The 23,918-nt window shown below is 38.1% G+C and overlaps 1 protein-coding gene across 5 annotated transcripts in view; it reads right to left on the bottom strand.

The window, feature by feature from the left end:
* Nucleotides 1-23,918, bottom strand: part of RAPGEF4 (Rap guanine nucleotide exchange factor 4) — a 158,957-nt gene that overhangs the window by 24,111 nt on the left and 110,928 nt on the right. For all 5 annotated transcript variants that reach the window (XR_002047306.3, XM_010406764.4, XM_019290537.3 and 2 more), the window contains 14 exons: nucleotides 23,540-23,600; nucleotides 22,733-22,809; nucleotides 21,492-21,638; nucleotides 20,113-20,228; nucleotides 16,942-17,030; nucleotides 14,627-14,705; nucleotides 10,078-10,228; nucleotides 8,720-8,808; nucleotides 8,262-8,292; nucleotides 7,943-8,021; nucleotides 6,632-6,778; nucleotides 4,613-4,710; nucleotides 1,698-1,823; nucleotides 1,065-1,243 (listed from right to left, as the gene is read on the bottom strand). Coding sequence is in view for 4 of the 5 variants with exons in the window: in XM_010406764.4 (XP_010405066.1) it covers nucleotides 1,065-1,243; nucleotides 1,698-1,823; nucleotides 4,613-4,710; nucleotides 6,632-6,778; nucleotides 7,943-8,021; nucleotides 8,262-8,292; nucleotides 8,720-8,808; nucleotides 10,078-10,228; nucleotides 14,627-14,705; nucleotides 16,942-17,030; nucleotides 20,113-20,228; nucleotides 21,492-21,638; nucleotides 22,733-22,809; nucleotides 23,540-23,600 (1,469 nt within the window). In the remaining variant the exon portion in view is untranslated. The remainder of the gene's footprint in view (nucleotides 1-1,064; nucleotides 1,244-1,697; nucleotides 1,824-4,612; nucleotides 4,711-6,631; nucleotides 6,779-7,942; nucleotides 8,022-8,261; nucleotides 8,293-8,719; nucleotides 8,809-10,077; nucleotides 10,229-14,626; nucleotides 14,706-16,941; nucleotides 17,031-20,112; nucleotides 20,229-21,491; nucleotides 21,639-22,732; nucleotides 22,810-23,539; nucleotides 23,601-23,918) is intronic.

Raw genomic sequence — 23,918 nt, 5'->3', positions numbered from 1 at the left:
TTGTGTTGAGGTGAAACTCATTGTGTTTTAGTTTAAGGCCCTTGCTCCTCATCCTGCTGCTGGGCACCACTGAAAAGGGTCTGGAACTATTCTCTTGGCACCACCCTTCAAGATATTTGAATGTATGGATGAGATCTCCTCTCAGTCTACTCTTCTCTAGACTAAACAGGCCCAGCTCTTGCACTCTCTCCTCCTATGAGAGATGCTCCAGACCCCTCATCATCTCTGTGGCCCCCACTGGACCCTCTCCAGTAGCTCCTTGTCTCTCTTGTACTGAGGAGCTCAGAACTGGACGCAGAACTCGAGATGTGGCCTCACCAGGGCTGAATAGGGGGGGAGGAACACCTCTCTTGATCTGCTGGCCACACTCTTCCTGATGCACCCAGGATCCCACTGGTCCTCCTGGCCCCCAGGGCCCACTTCCAGCTCATGGTCACCTTGTCATCTACAAACAGCCTCAGTCCCTCTCTGCAGAGCTGCTCCATAGTAGGTCAGCCCCCAACCTGTGCTGCTGCCTGGGGTTACTCCTCCCCAGGTGCAGGACCCTACACTTCGTATCATCGGCAACCTTGCTGCAAATCCCAAACAGAACAAAAGTAATATGAGTGTCATCATCTTCATGCTACCTCTCTTTACTCTCCCCTCTTGGTTTTCTCACTAGGCACAATTCTGAGAACAATTCTCCTGAGCAGCACCAGAAATATTTCTATTCTCAGGAAAATGAGGCTCAACTTTGTTAATATTTACTAATTCATATACTAATATTTGCCAATGTATGCAAGAGTAAATGAAGGATTCTCCCAATAAACTGACATATATTTACTCACAGATTTGATGTGTAAACATGGCCCTAAGAGATCACAGATCAAGGAGCAATGGAGAGCAGCACAGGAAAGAAGAATATATATTAACAAGGTTCTATACAGCCCTAAAAGAAAATGGACAGAATGACCAAATACAGAATGTTTTAACTTCTACTCTGTGTGGCTGTCTGAAAGTAGAAAATAAAAACATACCGACTATACTGAACCTCACTTCCAGCTCCCATATGATTGTATACTTACTGGGCTGCTATCTTAATGTATTTCTTTAACAGCTGAACACGCTTGCTGAGTTGAGAGCAAAGACAAATCTCAGTGACCACCCAGAACTGGATTTCATTGAATCTTCTCAAAAACAAGTCCAGATTTGCTGTGGTCTTTTTAAAATTGTGCCTTCCAAAAGTGTGATAGATCAATTCCAGCTAGGAAAGAGAAAACAGTTCGGAATTTTTTTTGAGGTTGCGTTTCTTGGACAGAGGAAAGAGGCTAAGAACGACCAGGTAAGTATCTAGCCTGAAACTTACTCTGCAGTTTGCATTTATTGCTGCATAGATGACAAAGATTCAGGTTTCAAATCCAGTAGACAATAGCTGAGGCATAGTAAAAGCATAACTACAGATTATATATAAATAGCTTAATACCTTAAAACAAACAAAAGTAGTTCAACAAGAAGCACATGTCCAGAAGAAGTTTATATTTCTATTTTGCCTATAAAATTAAGAATGTCTTATACTTTTGAAACTTGTAGGTGGCTTTATTGTAGAATTTTTGAAAATCAAGCTTAGAGGAGGTTTTGGAAATAATGTAGAAACTTACAATGTACAATTAAACACTTTCTAACAGATTCTAACCTGCTGAATAGACAGATCCTCATACCTCATGCACGCAGTTGAAGAGCTCCCAGTCATAAACTGTCATCTGATGTGCTAAGTCTTTGGAACTCATCAGTTCAAATGTTCCTACCGTACCAGTAGATGGTCCTTCCTGTTCTGGTAATGGTGCCTACAAACAGAAAAATATTATAAAATATTTTAGACATGCTAAATCGTATGGTTGGTGCTTTCCTTCCATAATATTTCTAATTTTTTTTTCCGTGTGATCACTTTGCTAATCATGTTTCTAACAGTAAAACTGACATTTGCAGTAGAACCGAAATTTGCTTTTAACCACAGACAGGTATTAGGAAATTAGAAGCCCCGTGCAAAATCAGTATCCAGTATGCACAGGATAGTCAGGAAAATTCTGAAAGCCCTTCAGAGACACTGCAAGGAAAGAAACCAGACTGTTCTCAGTGTGTTATTTTTAACATTGTTCTAAAAATTGAATCTATAATACACGTTGTGCTAACTAAAGCATGTGTGTTTGTTTGGGAGCAAAGGTCTTTCAAAAAAACTTCTACGTTTCCTTTTTCACATACACAAATAACTAGGCCATCAAGGACAAGCCAAATACTTTTACATATTCCTGATTCTAATGATGAGAATTAGTACATCTAGCATGCTTCAGAAATCTGCAGTGATTGCAAGATCTTCTGATCGTTTATACAATAAACCTCATACCTTCTCTTTGACAGTACAGTGATGCACAATTCGTGATTGCAAATATTGCTAAAATACTTCCAACCAACCCCCTTGCAAACTGGAGGGTGAAACACCCGCAGAGCTGCCCGTGAACGCGTGGGTCACTTGTTCTGTTCCCAGGAGAGGGCGGCAGAGTTCACACACAAGTTTCCCAACTCACCGCCTTTGTTAAACACATAACGATGGAGCACGGAATTGTCAACAGGCTCCTTTCTGAATACAAACTCAGTGGAGTCCGCCAGATTAACAGACCATCCTTAGATACTGCAGTATAAAAAATGAGCCTACTAAATGAATCCCCTTTTATGTAAGAATAATATATTAGCAATAGAAATAGGTCTGAGTGGATTAATACATCAAATCACTTTCTCTGTAACACATAGTATGTAGGAGCTTTATTTCTGTATGAATTCTTGCTTTGTACTCTAGGCAAAACTTTCCTTTCAATTATCATCATAACACAAACTAATTAAAAATTACTAAACTAAATAACGAACATTATCACCTTAAAAGCTTCATCTATAATTAAAAAAAAATAGTAGAAATGTATTCTCTAAAAAAATCCAGGGCAGCCATTAATCTTATTAAAAACTGCAGATTGCTTTGAATTGGGATTTGCTCAAACACAAAAGTTCTTTAGTTTATGACAACACATGAAATAAAGGTACAACAGCTTTGTGTAGAAAATTCTAACTTGTGGAAATCTGTGGAAAGAGAATTGCCTACAGATTGAAAGTTGTCTTTTTTCCCCCATTTGGAGATGAACACAACATAGCTGTTACCATAACAAACACATATTTTCCAAGGCTAGGAAAGAAGCACTTAGATGCTAACTCACAGCATATTTGAAAATTCATCTACCCAGAACAATTTTCACATGGGAATTGCCAAATGTCATGTGGGTAAATGTTCATGAAAGGGCAGCAGCCAGAAACTGGAATGTGAAAGGATTAAACTGGGAGGCAGCTAAGGTTGCAACATTTTTTGATTTGTTTACACCTCTTTGAAAAAATGCAGCTGATAAGGGGGGTGTAATTTTTTTTTGTTATGCAGTGCTGAGGGCCATTTTTAAGGTGCTGAATGTACCTCCGTAATTCTTACTGAATTCAGTCTAGTTGATGAAAACTAGCACACTGCAGCCCTGTATCTCAGAGCTCCCTGCATCATTTTCAGTACTTGATCCACGGTAAATAGCACAGGTAAAAGGCACAGAAAGCCATGACAATTTGCTGCCAAAGCTATGCGTACACAGACAATGCAGAGCCATATATAAGTACCCAGCACAGCTGTACTGATGCAACACCCCTGCTTTACAGTAGCATGCCCCATGAGGGTATCTACTTGGCAGGATTAATTAACCTTAAGGGAACACCAGAATTTAATAAGCTGAACAAGAGGTATCTCTGCATGGAACTACATATGCTAGATGTGCATTCCCTGGTTACTAAATTGAAAGCAGCAGAAAAGCATAGATTTTACCATATCCATAAAAGAAATCAGGCATACATACTAAGTGGCTTGTTAAAAGCATACAGGAGGCTGAAACAAGGCTAGGAGTAATAGAGTTCATGCTGACATGACTTGGCAATGACATTTGTTTTTAATGAAATAAAAGGAACAAAAAGTACAGTCAAATCAAACTCTATAAAAGCAGACCCCATGGAGATCACTAGAATGACTGTATAAACTGTAAGTACTTATGAGCAATTCTACCTAAGAAAAAACCAGACTTTCTACCAGGAATATTTTCTGTGATTCTACTTAGAATTATCTCAGGTTTTGACACAGTATTTTGTGAGGATGAAAAAGAAAAGATTTTAAGGAATTTACTGCTGGAATCAAATCTCCCAAATGCTTTAATTTATAACACCTGTCTTGGAAAATATATCTTTATGCCTTTGAGGAGATAATTCTATAATGAGGAATTACTGCAAGTCTTGGTGACAATACTCAGCTCTTCCTAAATGCTTGACAGAGAGAGTACTGCCATCAAGTTCTGTTATGTGGATCAGATGAATGGATTTCTGGTCTAGTCCAGGGAATTAGAACACTAGCTTGTTTTATTTTCAGGTCTCATCCTACTGCAGTGTGACAAGCCCTTTGTTGTAATGTTTCCACTAGTGTTTACCTAAAGTGTGGATAATGCAAAAAGGGCCAAGCGTTCAAACAAACTGGAGCCCTGACGTTCCTGAACACTGCACACATACATACCAGTGAATCGAACTGATCCCGTGGGCAAGCAAACAGCCGGCCATTAACACTGAGAGTGGTGAACACTGAAACATCGTGAGGCTTGAGCACAACCTTTTCTGTAAAAATGAAACAAATTATTATTTATTGTATACAGAGAGAATATATCAGCAGGACTGATCCACCAGCTGCACAGATCACCCTCCTAGGAACAAGTTTTGCTCAGTAACCCAGTGTCCAGGATACAGAATAGAAGACAACAAGATCCTCTTTACTGAATAAATGTGATAATCTCAGCCCAAACCAGTCTCCTACAGAACTAGAATCCCAGTTCCAAACTGTACAGACAGGTCAAGAAGCCTGTGGTGCTATCACTAGAAACTACCTGCAAAATTTAAGCCTAATTAGAGAGTCCATTCATTCATTGCTGAGCTGTAAGCATTTGGAGAGCTGTTTTTAATAGAAATTGCTCTGGAAAGCTGTAACTGCTTAAGGAGGTGATGGAATGCATTACAACATTTCTAAAAGAGCATCACATCACAGGTTAAGAAAAGATAATGAAGTAACTTACAAAGCAGTTTCTTCCAGCATATGCTGGTGGTCAGCAAATCTGACAACAAAAAATTGCTTCATCTGTAAAACGTAAAGCTGTCTGGTGTCAGCTCTCAGGAAGTGAGCCATTTTTGGCAGGCACTACTGTTTGCAAAAATGCCTTCCAACATAGCTCTCGTTACCTCTATGTGTCTCCACACAGTCATACTCAACCAAAGCACTTGAAAAACACCAGTTGTCCAGCAGCATTTGCCCTCCAGTTACTCTCACATTTCCACAGCCTATAGGGGAGGCCTGATCCCTGACCCTCTGCAAACACTAGGTCAGTGGGTTTGGCACGAAGTTGCTCTGTAGGGGTTTGTATAGGAGAAAGGTTCACGAAGGATGTCTGGACTTCAGGCGGCTCTCTTGAAAGCTGTTTATTGCATAGGCGAAGTTACAGCATTTCAGGGAGTGGGTATGCAGAGCCAGCCCTACAGCTGCCAGCTCCAGCTGTAGGCATACCTGAAGCCCCTTTCTGTTCAAGTTACAAAGCATTTTATACTTTTCTTTGCACAGTATCTTAATACCTATCAACCAATAAGCACCATACACAATACCTTTACATTTGCCTATAGCCTATCATAACTACTACCATCACCATATTATAGTCATTATTATCCAATCACAAGAGTAAGTAATTTACAATTTAAGCTTACAGTGGAAAATTCTCAGACGTCTCTTCTTCTTGCTACATCGACATTTCTTGTTTGCCTGCGATAGCTCTTTTTGGTAAAAACATGTTTTCTATTAACTTATGCTCTTCTTGAGACTTATTTACTTGGTGAAAAACATGTCTTTGTTTGTGGTCACATACCTCTGCCCTAATCATAAAAATCTCCTTCCAACTCATCTCCAACCTTTGCCTTCTCAGTTATTCAGTGACCAGTGTTTCAGCAAAACATCTTTTACTCTATATGAAAACTTGCTTTCATTTCTATCTCATCCTCAGTTTCTACATTCAGAGATCTTTCTGCCAAGCCTACATACCTGTGAAACTTTCTTACCAAACTTTCATCCTCTCCAACAGGTTTGCATGGACAGAGCAGCCAAAATGGTAGTGACCACTGCCAGAATGTTTGCACTGCAGTGTTTTCTGATGTTACTGATCCCTGAGTCTAGCACACATACATTTTATAGCACACACAATTTATCCATGCTTACCTTCTATTTCTGGCATTAAAAAACTCTTACAAGTCTAACAGTGAAGGAAAATTGGGGTAACTCTGCTCTTTAACATGCCGATACACAAGCTTCTCCATTTGTCCCATCTCCCATGTGAACTGCAGTCTGTGCCTGCAGTAGAGGAAGGACTTGCCTCTAAATTAGGGATTGTGTACTAGCTGAACATGCACATGGGTATAAAACCTTGACTGAACTAGTCTTTCAATCCCTCCAAAAACTCTGCTTCACCATAACTGAGTGTTTAAGATGATGGAAGTACAGTACCTCCTCCTGAACTCATCTTCACTATGATGAGGCCTTCTCCAGAGCCCAGCTTGTCTGCTACTGCACTGATCACTTCCTTCACAGAAGAAGACACTGGCACCCGGATAGTGGTGTAGGTTTGGTCTATGCAGTACACCTTAAACAGAACTAAAGAAAAAACATCGCAGGGTTTATTCCACATGTAAAAATCACAGATTTACTCTACAAATTACTTTCACTTCAGTAACCACTCCTCACAAATGAAACAAAGCAACAATAAATCTCTACGTAGCTCCCCATTCCTCAGATGCTCTACAATTTCTAGCATAGAAATCCTTGATTTCCCAGAGTTTCGGATTTTGGAATTTCAGTGTTCAGTGAGCTGCCTGTCCTATGAATGAGAAAGGTGCAGCCATACGAAAGGAGCCATTACTGCCTGTCCAGACAGACACAAGAACTAGCATTTCCCTGGCAGCTGGAACTGTTTTCCTCTTTGTAGGCCTAGAAGAAACACTGCTATGGACAACAGAAGCTGCATGCATGGCAGGATGTCTGCTGTTCATATGAAGTTAGTTCCAGCTTTTGACGTGGTTCTTCTGTTGGTCTGATTTATGCCACCAGCTTTGTCAGCTACATGAGCTTGCATTTTGTTGCCTTGTTTTTACTGTCGTTCATTAGCAAGAGCTGTCTTTTAATATCAAACATTGAAGAAGCAGCTGTTTTAGGTGATGAAGTTCCACAAAACAACCATTAAAACAACCTTATCAGTAATCTGAAAATGACATTCTGATATGCTGCTGTAAATTTTACCTTAATCTCTTCAGAGAATCAAACAACAGCAATAGGGCAAACCAGCAGATTCTGGTTTTTAGGCTGTGTGCCTAGGTTCTTGGATTCTAGATCCATGATCCATGGCATGATTATCTGCTCCACTCCCACCCTGCAAAGGAACAGCTGTACATGGTAGCTCAAACTACACAGGGGAGACAGAGGCTCAAACATGACCTACAGCTCCCACTCTTCATTGCACTGCCATTACCTGCAGTACACTGTCTTACTGGTTCTTGCCTGTTTTGTTCATTCCTTATTTTAAAGGTTTTTACATGTTCCTCTGAGGAAGCAGTGTTGATAGCACAAGTAACTAAGGGAAAAAACCAGGAGCACCTCAAATCAATGATGGAGAATACCAGGCTAGCAAAAGCAAGGACAGTTTGCTTCAGGCTTCAAAATTCTAGGTAGGTACTTTCATTTATTTTTAGACCATTTTTTTGAGACAGACAAATTTATGCAGATGTCAGTGGCTCAAGAAAACTTTGCAGAGAAGGAACTCACCTTCATCGCTGCCCCTGATAGGCTGGCGTTTCTGTGCTCTGTCATCACTTGTGTTGAACAGCTGCAGAAGAACTTTGTGCTGAAAATGAATCATTGAGATTCACATTAATGCAAGAAGAAACATTATGAGGTATACATGAACTACAGTAGATCTCTTATCAATGGCAGGAAAAAGAGTAGCAATGCAAAATTTGACAATGTTAAAAGCTATCTCTCAATGTGGGTATTTAGTATATCCATGACTACTGAGGAGAATATGCTTATGAATTTGCTGGGCTTAAGATTTTACATTAGAAAACGGACAAATAAATTTTCCTACCTTCTTTTGTGATGCTTTAGGTTCTTCAGAACTAAAAAAAGGTAAAGCATAGAATATATAATTAAATATTACCTGGAAGATTTTGTGTACAAAATCACCTACAGAACATGGACCACTTGTCAAACTAGAATATGAATATAATCATATTTATATGTGAAAAGACTAGATGATACCACAGTTAATCTATGACCAAGGCAGAAAAAAATATTATACAAAGTTCATGTAAGCATGAAATAAGCTTCTGTCAACCTCTCAGTGAGGGTATGGTGTTTGCAAGAATGATGTGGAAAAGAGGCCCATCGACATTAATTCAAATAAGCCTGCATGCAAACTTTCAGTTTCATATAACTGAGTGTCATTCACAGAATGGCTTTTTAATAGCTATAACCAGTAAATTTTCTTCATCAATTTACTGAGAAAAAGGGCAGGGAGAGTAAAGAAGCAAAAACTGTGCTTACATTTGCTTTACAATTTTCTCTAGCTCTGGAAGTTGCTCCTTTAGTGCTGCAATCATTCTAGTATCATCTGATACAGATACATAAAATTCCTGTAAATGACACAGAATAGCCTTTAAATAACTATAGGGGTAAATGAGCAGTACTCAGGAGAGAGGATTATGAGATGACATCTGATAGCTTAATGATTATAAAGAATGATAATCTGCATAGAGGAACACATGCTGGGCCCAACCCTCTATTACTTCTACTACTTGTTTATCTCCAGCTGATTTAAAGCAAGAGTTATACATGCAGAAGGGAAGCCTGAGGAGGCTCCTTAGCTCACTCTGTAACCACTGACTGCTTGTGTAAAACCTGCATTTTCAGACTGTCAAGGATAAAGCCTAAAAAATTCACAAATAATCTAGCATAACAGGTTTTTTATTCTTTGCTGCTGTAGTCTGCAGTGCTTCAATTGCTCCTGAGTCACTGACTCTCAGCTGCTCTAACCTGCTACAGTATCACCCGCTTTTCAACCCTACTCAAACCTCTTCTGGATCTATTCATATAAAACCATCACAAAGAAGGATCAATGTGCTTGCAACAAATGATTGTTCTTTAACTTCTGGACAAATGAAAGACTGTGTCTCCAAAGCTTGAAAAGCTTGAAAAGCTTTCCCATGGGGGCTTGTGGGGTGTCTACCATTCTTAAAGACCCCCTCTATTCCCCTCTGCTAAATCTTAGATTCAGTTTTAAGCTCTTTGGGACAAAAACTTTCATTCAGCCAGCAACATAGGGGATTCTGTTCCATAAACACAACATATCATAAGAATGGCATGATCACTTAAGATGACATTGGCAGTGCATCTTATCTTAGAAATCCAAGGATAGGGCAGCTACCACAAAGATTACAAGGCTTCTGGAGACAAAGATCTTAAGTTCCAATAGCTGGAGTACAGCTTTCATTCAAATGGAAAGGACTTTTGGTTTGGTAGAGTGGCAGCCCTCCAGCTCCTTCCTGGCACAACTCAGGCAGGTATAAACAGCGATCCAGTTCAACCTGTAGAGCCCCTGAACTACAAGAAAATACTAGAGAAAGCAAATTCCGCTACTGCTATTAACGCAATCTACCCATGAAGTGCTTCAAAAGGGATCTGCAATACTATTTTCAGAGGTCCAGAGGCTGGCAACGGTTCAAGCACTGTTGTGATGCCTTTACTGTCTGCAGCCAAACCTGAGAAAACAGAGTTATGACTTTGTACTTTGAAATGACCTATCTCACTTCAGTTTGTGACAGAGTTCTAAAGACTGGGAACAGGTTTTCAGCTTATCTTGCCTAGCTACTTTTCAGGACAGTGATACAGTGATTTCTTTATACCTCCAAAAAGGCCATTGCTGCTTCATCTTCTTGCAGTAAATCTCCATATAAAGCAGCCCACTGCAGAACCAGTCGAATGACTCGCCTTTTGTTGTTGAGGGCATAATCCATTTTCTCCTGCTCTGTACCCTGAGAAGGCTGGGCATGATAGGTGCCACAGTGTCAAGGAAAACATTCAGTGATTGAAAATATCAAACCCAGTATGAATTCACAATCAACTGACTTCCAACAAACCACTTTCAGGGTGCTCAAAGATAACTCTCTAATACATATTTCCAAATTCTGTCATCCACTAGTGTAATGATTTGCAAACTCTTCATGTTCATACTAAAAAGTAAAAAGACAATGAATTTTCTGAAGAGCACAGGAATGACCACAGTTCCACAACAGAGATGCTTGCTGCAGGGGAACAGAACAGAAATGACACTTGGAACAACAAAGAGGATTAACCACGGAGACTGAAGAAGGATATTTCTCCTTGTTGCTCTTTGGAAACAGTTGAAGAAAAAGAAAAATGTCACTTTGTGTTTAACAATTCAGATTTTCCATTTGTGAGGAAGACTACCAGAGTGAACCACCAGTGCTATTCCTTTCAATTTTACAAGTTATTGTAACTCAAGATGAGCCTCAGTTCCATTATGGGAGGGGGACTTTGACATTTACAGCCTAAACTGACTATAAAAACACAGGATTAAATAAATTTTGTAGCAGCTTCATTGTCATGAGGAAATCAGACATTTCCACTATGTCAAATAAAGTGTATTTAGGACACAATCCTTTGTGAAAGTTATTTTGTGACAAACAATAAGAAAAAACGGGAAACATTTCATTGACCTTTTAAAAGACAAAATGTCAACATTACAAAAATCGACAAATAGCTAAAAGGCCAAAAGTAACACTTAGTGAAAGAAAAAAACAAGAAAAGATGTAAAGGCACAATGGGCAATAAATTGAGATAATCTGAGCCTTTAACCTGTGTGAAAATGAAGTATCCCCAGAAAAAACAGGATATGACAATTTGTGTGTCTACTCACTGAAAAAAGGTTGGCAGTATATATTTAAACTCTTTCCAATAAACTGATAGATGAATGGGATGTAAGCACATAATGAGTGCAGTAAAATCTTCAACTTTGCTTCCCAATTACCAGAACTCTGATTCTGGATTGTCATGAGTAATACTATTCCCAATTACATAGTAACATGTAACATTAAAGTACTGACACTCTCACTCATGGCCAAGTCCAGCATCCTTGCATCCTTTCAAGATGCACTATCAGTTGCTCTAACAAAATATTTTAAAATACTAATTAGAAAATAAAAATATTAACAAGGAATATAAATTATATAAGATATTTATTTTAAGCTTCTTATTTAGAAGAATTTCTCTAACAATACTATTAATAAAATGCAATGGGGAAAAGTACCTATTAAATCACACTTTGAAATGATCCTGCTGCCCAAAGCCCCTGCAGAGATTTGACATTCTACCAGTGTTACTGGGGTGCTCATTTGACTGACAAACTTTCAGAAATCTGCATTTTAATTTCATTTGGAAAGGTTTAAAATGAGTAGAGAACTGAACATCACAGTACAATTAAGGAAGAAAGTAAGTCAGAAGGTCGTAAGAAGTAAATAATTCATTGTAAGTTATGTGCTCTAATATACTACTGAGTCATTTTTCTCATGCCATATTTACCTTTCAAACACTGTAATTATTTAATGTATTTTTCCTTCCTTTTTAACTGACCCACCACAGGCACTGGTAATTTTTCCATATTTCTACTGCTCATTTATATTGATTTCTCTTTTATTAACATTATCACAGAGAAAGTCAAGGAAGGGTTCTCACATTTTTATGTGATCTTCAAGATACAGCTTCACTACAGACTGCAATCAGAAATAAACTATGAAGAGTCACATAATAGCAAAATATTTATCAACAGCAATATGGTTAGAGCTCAATATATACATATATTTCTAATTTTCTCTAGCATATGCTAAGAAATGGAAGCAATTCTGAAGTCTGTTCTTCCCTGCATAGGAACACTCAGCTATAGCAGGAGCTGTGCAAGGTCACTGCTACAATAGAATGCAAACTTTTTTGCTGGCACAATGGTAAAGGAGGTTAGCAAGACACTCATAGAGAAACATGCTGAAGAACTATCATCTACAGAGAGCAAAAGGAGGAGTTTATACTTCGTAAGTATTTAGACAGTCGTTCTTTAAAGATGCACCCCTGCACACATGTTCACACACTTGCACTAACCCAAGTGCATTTTTGGAGTTGCTGCTCGATTTTAGGTTTTCTTTTGGGCCTTCTCCTGCCTCCCTCTGACAAGCTGTAGCTCTGAGAATTTGTCCATTTCCACTCCGTGAAGGAGAGTGAAAACAGGGGCCTTGGTCCAACACACAGGACTTAAATCCTGATTCAGGGAGCATATTCTTTGCTTCCCTATAAAACAGAAGTCTGTGGTTTTTTTAATATTGCAGAATCTATATACTTTAATGACTGCAGAAGACTTGGTGTGCCAAAGGACAGCACAGCATAAGCTTGGAATCCACAGCAAGCCATAATGTTACTTAGACAAAATGGTGCACCTGTCCATTCCTTTCAGGATTGCAATAACTTACAAATGACTGCTATAGAAGAAGTGAAAACCCAAATAATTTATACCCTGTACTATGCTTGAAAGCACTTCAGTGGTCTAGCTCTACTCATACTTTCATGCTGCCAGCTAAAATAGTATCCTAAGTGGGTGTAGGAAAATAGACTTGTTTTGATTCAAAATTGGGAGCTGAAGCAAAAAGTCTCTGACTGAATCACCTTTCTTCTTTCTCTTTTTCTGTTTTAATTTCCTCATTGAGCATAACTAATCTCTCCTTAGTCTCACAGCACTGGTGAACACTTTTGTAGTGATTTTGCTCCAAAAAGATGAGCTTTGTTAGGAACCTTTCAACTCTAACAATAAATTTCAATGGTACAATCAACAAAGCACAGTTAGCTTTTCCATATTCAGAATGGACCAAATAAATAATAATTCAGCTCCAGGAAAAGCTAACACTAAAGCAGTAGGATACCAGTTACTTCCATCGCCTCTCTGAAAAGAATTAGCATGATGCTTGCCATGACCCACTTAAGACCATGGTCTTAGCATCCTCTCCAGAACAGATTTCATCACAAGTGAATATTTACCCTTAAGTGTGATTATCCTTAACTTCGATTATCAGAAAAGCTTTTCCCCTATAAACAATAAGGTATATTTTGCTTACAGGTCTGATTTTTCCAGTTACTGGATATCAGAGCTACTCAATTATAATTGAGGATAGAGAAGCCTGAATCCCAAATGGGCTGACTGAATAATACGAGCTAAATAAATCAGGACAAAACCCCCCAAACATTAGAAGTGCTGCCTTTTCTTCCCCTCTCAATGCTGTCAGCAACAGCATTTCATAATACTTTTGATATCCAAAACAATGTGATTTTGGAAAATTTGTTTCAGGTGTGCGAACAATCTTCTACAGACCAGTTTCATGGGTCCAAAGGTTTTCAAAACAATCACTCTCCTCACTAGGAGTAACACAAATGGATTCTCAAGCTTGCCAGACAAGGACACAATGCTCTGTTTTGTGGTTTCAGGAGGTGAGCTTTCCCAGATGTCACTCGCCCCACTGAGCTTGAAGGAAAGCACTTTCACACCATTGTGATTCTAAACAAATAAATAGGGAACTGAAGTTATTACACCCCTGTCAGAATTCTATAAAACAGAAAACATTATATGTTTATTTAATGTTCCCAGTCACTTGATAGCTTCAAGTCACTGTGCACAAGGAAAACTCTCAGTGTCCAACAGCTCCCCACACTAAATAACCTGCCAGTAATTGACAGACTGACATTTCACAGACTCCTGTACAACATGCAGAGTATGAGAATCACCCCCAACTCTCAATGCTCTCCACTATTAAGATTTCATCTCATAGTATTCACATCCAATTGAAGTTTTTTTCAGTTTTTAGCATTTGCTATAGGCTATTATTATAGATTATTACTATTTTTTCATAACTGTTAGGACAGCACCTAGGAACTACTTACCCATTAGTCTACAAGTTCAGGCAGCCTTTTGCTTGAGGCAGTTTGCAGCCTCAAAAGTGGACCACTGAAATTACCAAGATATAACTATCCTGGTTAAAATGTAGATGCTGTAGTTCAGCAAAACTCAAGAAAGAAAGGAAGGATCCAGGAAGGGTAACCCCAACTTTTATGTAATTTCACATATCTGGTGGAGGGACAGTACATTTATTTCCCTTGGAACAGTAACCAGCACAGGAAAGATACAGATTTCATAGCCTGTACTGTATCTCATCATGGGTTATACACCAACCATCTTAGAGTTCTGAGCTATGGAGAGCTGCTAGTCAGACACTGAGAATCTACCCACAAGGCACAGCCTCCATGGAGTGGGAGGTACTCCTTGAGAGACGGAAGCTTCAGTTTCATCACTGACAGGTACAGAGGCTAAACAGATTTAACTTTTCTCTTACAAAAGGATATTGTGCCATCAAGGCTGGGCAGAGCTGACTATTTGGCATAAAAACACAGTGCATCATAATAAAATCATTTAAAACAGAATCTGTGAAAAAGAGAAGAAAGAAAAGAGTCAATTAAGCCACTGCAAACAGCTTGGGGATCTCAAGGATGAGTTTTCTTTCACCTGAAATATCTTATTAGCCCTCTGCAGATAATAAAGTGGTCTTTTTGCACTTTCTTTGTAGGGATTAGGTACAAAAAAGGGTAATGAACAAATATGAGCTAAAATACTAAGCTTTTAGTCTTGTCTGAATGAATTTTATTGAACTTATGTTAACAGGCATTTGCCAGTGTCAAAGAGAAATCTGGCAGAGCAAAAAGCCCAACATCTGTGCTAAAGTGAAATATTTGGATATAATTCTCTACAAGTGTGGAGTTCCATACAGAGGAAGAATTAGGCCTTTCACACCTGGGTACCTAAAAAGAGCTGTAACATTTGGCTTTAGGAGTTACAATACCAGGCAGCACATTTAGTATATCCTATGCAGGAGAAGGCAAATAATTTCATTCTTTGCTGATTTCCTAGCTGTGAGTAGAATGCCTAAAAGAAGTAAATGGACAGTCAAATTTCTGGGTTTATTTTGATCTGAAAGTATCACAGCTGCTACATTTACATTAAAACGTATATGAACAATATGACTGACATTTTCTCTGGCAAAACCCAGCAAGTCATTTCTTCTGTTAAAATGACCTGTGGTAGTGCTGGTGTAAATACCAGTTTGCCTTATCTTTCTATTTCTGACAACAAGAAGGATTTATAAAGCCTGGCTGCAGAGGCCAGAATGAGTTTGGCAGGCTTATATGGAATCACTGAGAAACAGTGAACACAATACCCCAGGGTATAATTTCTACAGTGCAACTTTTGAGATACCAGAAACATTTAAAAACATTGTAAGGGATGGCAGAAGAAATATGAAGATAACTGTGCAATATAATATTACATCACTGCTTCCACTTGTATAATTCCTATATGCAAGTATCTCTCTTGACAAAACTCACCTCTGGAAGAGTGGCATGTTTTTTTAATGTAATACCCAGAGCAAACTGTTTTTTAAATACTCTTAAATTAAAGGAATACATAAATGAAAAATTCAGTTTTCCAGCATTCTGTTATCCTATATCCTAAAAATAACCTTATGAATTGTGACACATTGTATTGTATTGGGATATAAGTACAATCTTGTCACTAGATGTTTCAACAGAAAGTTTTAAAACATTTTAAAAATAATTTGGTTTTGAAAAATATCTAATACATGCATACTGTGAATGGCAAACTTGTGATTATATAGCTGCAAGACTGAAGAACAATATTCTGCTTGCAACCCTAGTAAACAGGTATCTATGAAAAGAATCCTTTTTTTTTTTTGTCTTTAAAGTAGTGAAAACATACACTTTAAAAGGATTTCTGTAATTTTTCAATTATTCTACCATTTATGGACCACTATATGGGTTTCTCCTCTTACTATGAGGTCAATAACAGATTAACTGGATTTAAGAACACCTTTGAATATATACTTATCAGACATCTGCAATGCAAAAAGAACTTGTAAAAGCAATGTTATGTAGTTTAATGTACGTCTATGCATTACTTTATCAGAATACGAGGATTTTTTGTGTCTGACTCTTTCCAAAAATTAAAATACTACTAAAAGTAAGTCAGCAAATTTTTATATCTCTAGATGTAAATTCTCTGTTCTCTTTACACTAATGACAAGCAGCCTATTACGTGCAGATGCAGCAACCTGCATTCTTGGGACTCGGCCCATGGTGTGCTGAGTTCTTCTCCTTTGAGTAAAAATTCTTCTTTCCCTGCACATGGGAAAGTATCACAAATAGGAAACGTAAATTGTGATACTTTAAATGTGATATGAAGATTTGAGAATACTTACACTAGCACAATGTAATGACTGGAGGTATCAAGCTATTTCACAATATTAAAGTGACCTCCAGAACAAGGAGTACCATTACTAATAGGGGGCTCTGTTCAGGCCTTATAGTTGTGCCTAATTAAAGTCATAACTGGTGGTCTGGCATCTTGGAGGATTTTGCTGTTCTACTATGATGTGGAAGCACAAATACAATAGAGCAGGCTTGGAGGAACGGATTGCTATTTTCAGTTCTGGATTTCCTTGGTTCTCTCGGGGTTGTTTCAGAGCAGTAGATAGTTCTTGTTCTGGGAAAAACTACCACTAGGTGCTTTTCAAAGCATCAAATGCAGTGTTACCCCAGCAAGTCCATCTTATGGGGTAATAATAAAACAGCTTCTGCCATGTAGATACCTGTTGCTTCACTTAAAGTTGCTTCAAGGCGCATAGTTTCTAGAAAGTGCTCTAAAATTTTCTCTGGGGTTCCTGACATCACAATATACCTGAGGGAGGGAAAGGAGCAGTTAGCATCTCATAGCCAAAAGAGCTAATCAAGAAATAACTGTGTACCAGCAAGAAGATCAGGACTGCTGTGCTGCTGTGTGCCAGAGTACAAACACGCACTCTAACCAGAATCTCTGTGTGCTTAGGACAAAACCACTCACAGTCTTTGCTGGCTTCCCCCTGTAAACCTAGGAGCAGTCACATTCTCCACCCCGCCCAGGGATGAGAGACAGCCCCCTCCTCACACAAGTACTTCAGTATAACACCACCACAGTCACACCACAATCAGCAGAGCTGCACTGGTCCAAACTTGGAGAAGTACAAGCAGAAATGCTCCTCCACTGAGAATAAATATCTCAGTAACAATAGCAACTTGCAGTCATTAAACGGTTTTAAAAGGCTTACTATGAGCCCAAAATGAGAACAGGTGTGTCAGTGTCAGAGCAAGGAAACAATTTCCTTCAGCATCACTGACAGAGGCTGGTCTGAGAAGGTGGGGGCAGATAATGAAATAGCACACTGTATCTTCAAATTTGTGCAATGCCTCACATAACTGAAGTAAGTAAGTTTCAAGTTGATAAACTGAGCACTGTACCATTTCCTGGAGTTAATTTAGTGAAGTGAGAGAACCAGTGCAACAGCCAGGTTTTTCTGCTTCATGCAAAAACACTGGTGAGATTTTAAGTACCAGCAGAATATCATATGATACTGGAAAACTTGTCCTGTCATCTTTTTTTTTTCTCTTTTCTTGCAGATCAGATTTTTTATATTTCCCTCCATTCTTTCAATCTTTGCATCTTTTTTTCCTTCTTTTTTTTTGGGGGGGGGGGGGAATTCAACTGATAAAGTACAAAACTTAAAAAAAAAAAGAAAAAAAAAGAAAGAAAAAACCCTGAGAAGTGAAGATACTCTGCTCCTGCTGAGAAATAAGTGGTGGAGCTGAGCTCCTGGGAGCTCCTCCTCACTTTGAGCACTGACCGTCACAGTTCTTTTACCTGCCAACCACTTTGGAAGAACTGTATTGATGTCCCAAGAACACAAACACTTGTTAAGCCAGTGCACATTCTCACAGAGATACTAACCAACTATCTAAGTGAGTGAAGCAGAGAAATCACAGGTTGCTGTACTCTGAATATGAAAGTAAAAGTGAACAGTGAAGTGACTTGCAGGGCTGCTGAATTCATCCTGCATGAGTGTGATCACCCATAAAGAGTTAGATCTTGGGAGTGATAACTTCAGAGCCAGTCCTCCGAAGCGAAACTGTCACTGTTTGAAAGCACAGCTTGGGGAGCTATGTAGGAGCTCTGTCTCCTCCGCAGAGGAGGCAGTGGAATCAGAACTGTAACCGAGGTGATCTGCTCCCAAAGTGAAGTTTTCCCTAAGGCCAAGAGGAGAAAATTAGTTTCTTCCTGAGAAGAGGTGCCTGTTAAGCTTCTCTTTTAGGCAGTCATTTTCAAAAGTACTGAGCATTCAACTAACACATTCCAGTAACACATTCCGGAAATCAGGAAATATGGGTAATTTTGTTTTGGACTCTCAAACATAAATGTAGCCACTGTATTTACTAAGAAAAGAAACATCATCCTCAAACCCAGTGAACTCACTTTGAAGCTTTAAACATAAAGACACTGCCAACACAGTATTAACAAAGTAATCCAACTAGTGAAAAGCAGTGAACCTTCAAGGTAACTTCCTATTTTGGGTAACTTATGTCTATTTGTCATTGTTATCAGCAAAAGCTTCCTTGTTGGCACATTTCTAGGACCCAAAACCTGACCAAATGAGTAAAATATTTACAGAAATAAAATTCTGAGCTTTACCTGAAAAAATTCCTGGAATGCGAGACCTAAAATACAGCCTAACTTAACCATTTACCATATATATCTCTGGCTATTTTTACCAAATTCTGAAAAAAAAGTTAAATAATACAAGTAATGCTGGTACAAAGAGTTTGCAAGGAAGGCAGTGCTTCAAAATGTTCAAATGAAACTTTCACTTTTGGAAGCATGAAAAATGTCTCAGACCAAGAAAATGGATTTAAATCTATGACCAAGTTGCTGCGCACTGCAGTTGCTGATGCAAATCCACTGGCTACAGTCAAGTTCCCCTCATCTAGACATTGAAAAACTTGTGTAAGAGTACACATTTTCCTGGTAGCATGGATTGTTTCTCTAGATTTTTTAACAGGTCAAGTGAAAGAAGAAATAGCAGTTTCTGAAAAATGGGAAATGTGTATATAAAATGCAAGGAATGGTTTATTCACTCTTCACAGATCTTTATAAATCTTTGCATTCAGTTATGCAGATAAAGTAAGTATATGAAATCCCAGATGAGATAAAAACTGTACCCAAAATATTGCACAATAAATTGGCTCTTTTTTGAGAGAAAGTGAGGTTCAGGATAAAGGATTCAAAACTTGTTGAAATTGTATGAATGCTTCTGAAGAAAATTGTGCATCCATTTGCAAGTAACACATTTACAAAGTCTTTAGGGGTTTTACCAACATTTGGAATGATAAGTGCCTGACTCTACTCCTATCACAGTAGTATCCAAGCAGAACTGTACTTTTTCCCTTTCAGTAAGAAAGGAAAATATAGTTAATATTGTTATTACAGTGTAAAACTATTCTGTAAGATAAACTCTGAAACTTTCATTGCATGAGATCTTTGTTTTGTATATAAATTGTGCATAGCAAACTCTTATTAGCATCTAGACCTCAAAATACAAAATAAAAATATCTGTTCTTAACAATAAGAATGTATTTTCCTCATGTCTTTCACACAGTAACTCAGATTAATAGGTTTTCATCGATCTCCATGCTTAGTCTAGCTGGAAGCTATCACTTGAGGTAAGTATTTACACTGAGATCTTTAGGGAATTATTGTGTAAAGACATAAAGCTGCTGTGCTGCTAGAAAGGGATATATTATTGAGTATGGGGCATGTGCTGATGTCTAAAAAAAGAAAACTTTATATGCACTGCAGTCTTCCACCAAAAGGGAATATGCTATTGTTTGGATAATAGTACCATTTAGAAAGGTTAATAATTGTCTGACACTTGCACTACTGAATGAAAACATACTTGTGCTGTGGCTGTGAATTTCCTTGATTAGAAATTCTGTTTCCTGCTGGGATCTTCTCCAACACCAAGACATCCTGGTCATGTTCTTTCAGTCTTACTGTATTTGCTTCCACATCCTGCAAGACAAGTTACTTTTAATAATATGACTGCACCTGATTTGGCTGATTAGTTTCTCTAACAAACTGCATGACTTTGAAACACAAAAGACTGGGGTTGGTTCTTTCCCCCTGTATTTATCTGTCTTTACTCTGTTTTCCTCACAGGCAGATTCAAGAAGGAAGCACTGGAACTGAGGCAAGAAGCAGAGAATTGTGGGAGAGACTGGAGCAAGAACTATGTTAAAAATCTCCATTTTATGGAGATGTCAAATTAAAAAAAAAGTTCGCTGAAAATCAGTCTCTCCACAACTTCCCATATGTAATGTAATCTCTATCCCCAGTTATATACAAACACTATTTTCTACAATCTGACTTTTCTCTAAAATAAAATAAAATTTAAGAATAGGAAGTCTTAGCTCAGTAAACTTCATTTTCTACTACCACCTCATAGTAGAAAAAGAAAAAAAAAATTAAGTATAATGTGCATTCAAAAAACACAGGTAAAAATTAGTAAGACCATGGACTTGGATCTTCTTTGAAGTATTGACCAAAGCTTAACCAGTTGTAAGTCTCCACAGCCAACCCAACCTTACTCCCAAAGGGATCCTCATTCCCTTTTGTACAGTAACCACAAGTAATTTTTCTAGCGGAGTACCCTTTCTGAACTGGTTTTACTGCTGCAATACTGGGTATATATATGTTCAAATACAGGATGATACTAGTTTTGACTTCCTCTACTATGAACAACCACAAAACAGCCAGAATTTACAGAGTTACAGTTGGTAAATCACATTTACCCCAAAGTCAGTAACTGTAAAATTAGTCTGGGAATATCCTTCTAGAGTTCTCTGATAAAGACATCTGTAACTTAACTCCATTTGCGGCCTGATTCTTCCTTGAAACTCTTCAGTTTAAGGTACCTGACACTGACCTATGTGGGAGAAGGGGTGATCTTGTTTTTTTCTATATTTGGACAGAATATCACCCAGAATCCTGGGCAGCACAAGGAAAAACTGAGCAGGGCAAATGCTAGATCATAGAATGTGAGAGACAAAATATACCATTTGATCACATTTTCATGTCTAAGCTAGGAACAGAGAGAGAAAAGGTGATGAACATATTCTTTAGTTGACCTTCTAAACTGTCACATTTCTGTTCCACAATTAGGAACACTTACAAATGACGTTATTAATATCAGTATATTCACAGAAATAAGACAAACTTTAGAAAAACTTGCAAGTTCTGATACCACACGGTGAGGGCAGACCTGCCCACTCTTACCCTTAGGATCCTGTTGAAGTCCTCCTTATCTACTCTCAGGAAGTGGCAGTTGTCTTCCCGCAGAACAATGGATGCTGCTCTGGGAGCATCATTCACAAGTGCTAACTTGCCAAAATCATCTCCTTCGTGTAGAGTACATACCACACCCTGCGCAGAGCAAAACATTTACATGCAGAAACCCATCATTACTCTGGAATCTATTGAAAGTCCTTGTACAAACACTGGACTTCACAATCAAATACCAAAACAAATCTATTTGGCAGGAAATCAACAGCCAAAATAATGACTAGGAAACAATACTTGATAGCTGGTTATTACTATTACTAAAGAGAGGCAAGAACAGAAAAGAATCAGCTTGTTCTCTGAAATTACATTCAGCTTGAAGGACTCTTCTCATCCTGCTGAAGACAGAATTGTCAACTATTTTTATTTATAGAAGCCCTAAAAAACAAAATCGAGTTTGCAGAAATGACACAGAACACAACTCCAGCTGTTGTGCATCAGCAGTGCTCTGTTTCCTCCAATTTACAGTAAAAGAGGATCTGGCCCACCCAGTGGTGTAACAAACATGGCTAAATATGCGTTACTTAGACTTAGCATTAGGGGCCCTGTGCTAGATTTTGGTGAAATGCTTTGTGTTCAAATGGAGAATTCTCAGTCACTGAATGAGGAATCAATAGAGAAGGTTTTTAAAGGCTCAAGGGATTCCTGTGTATTAAAATCTACTTTTTTTTGCCTTGAAAAATCTCACTCATAAACAGGAAATTTAATAAAGATGCTTTCTGGTCTATGGCTTAACTAAGATGAAGAGCTGGCATAAATTTGGAAGAGGTTCATCCAACTTGAGAACCATGAGTCACAAAACAGTACTTTTTTCAGATATGCATGAGAACAGTTAGTCATCCAAATTCATGACAACACAGTAGTAAAGGGCCGGGGCAAAACCCCCATGAGACAAAAGCCTGGCAAGTCACCAAATTCCAGCAAGTAAATTTGTCCTAAAGATACTGATGGAACTCTGATGGATTATATTCAGAAACTATGTAATATATCCCAAAATTATAGAGCAATCAACTGGAAGTATAATCAGTGAAACCACTGGATCATTTCTTAATAAAATTACATTCTATTTGTTTTGTCAGACAAAGCAATTTTGCTCTAAATTAAGCTCTACTCCTTCAAAGTTTACTCTTACAATTTCAATAATAGCAATCACAAAAAATAGCTTCTGAAAAAAATACCTTTCCATAAATGACTACGTTTACTGATCCCTTTAGGATAATGTACCAAGAAGTACCTTCTTCTCCTTGATTAAATACTACAAGAGAGAGAAAAGATTTTGCAGTTAGAATATAGTTATTCAAAATATAAATGGGCCAGATTCTGCACCCAAGAAAATTTAAGGTAACTCTACAGTCATATAAATGTCTACCTCATAAAAGGGCATACTAAGATTTTAAAAGCAATTGCCTCCGAGAAAAACAATTCATACCCATATAGGAGTTATTTTATTACACTGATGAGAAAGTTGCTTTTCTTTTCTATGACAGTTCCAACAACTACTTTATCAATAGATGTCAGGTTATCAATTACTAATTAGCACACTGATTAGATCCCACCAGTAGCACCATGTTCTAACCTAGTTCTCTAGTGACTGTGAATTTAATATTCATTTGCTAGAACTTCTCAGTATTAACACGTCTGAGTAATTTACCATTTTAAATCCTTTATTTTGTGCAGGAAGATTTTTTTTTAATACAGAATTATACTAAAATACATTTTAAATAGAGATTGGTCGAACCAAAAATTCTAGATAAAAACACAACCAAATTGTAGGTGACACATACATTCAACAGAATTAATTTTAGTTCTGTCCCTGCATTTGGCAACAGACTAAGCCAACACTTATTACCCTAGGTTTTAAACACTAAGTGACAAACAAGTTTGAAGAATGCATCCAAGTTTTGCTCTTGTCATTTAAACATTAGGAATTCAAATGTTCATGACACAGGTGAGAAAGAAGATCTGACAGGACTCCATTTACTTACAGACTGTTCCTGCTTTGGGATGTGACTCAAAAATGAGGACACCTGCTAATTCTCGTTTTACCTTAAAATAGAGAGAAATTAGAGTTGTTATATGTATCTCATTCCTCCTGGTGATGAGGTCACATATTATAGCCCAGTTGTACTTTCCTTCCCTCTGCATCATTGATCAGTCATTGGCCTGCTTCACTTATCTCCTAATTCCTATTGATTTGCTTTACAGAGCTACATTTCCTGGCTCCAAATGGCTCAGACAAGGGCATCTTTAATATAAGGGCCTCCACATCTTTCTTTGTACACACACATGTGAAATGATCATAAACAAGACAGAAAGTTTCAAATGGTAATAGTTAATCTGTTACAGAAGATAGCTAGTGATTGT

This window comes from Corvus cornix, chromosome 7, assembly GCF_000738735.6.
Source record: "Corvus cornix cornix isolate S_Up_H32 chromosome 7, ASM73873v5, whole genome shotgun sequence".
Taxonomy (NCBI): domain Eukaryota; kingdom Metazoa; phylum Chordata; class Aves; order Passeriformes; family Corvidae; genus Corvus; species Corvus cornix.
The sequence above is the reverse complement of the archived record's forward strand: the minus strand, read 5'-3'. Positions and strand labels throughout refer to the sequence as shown.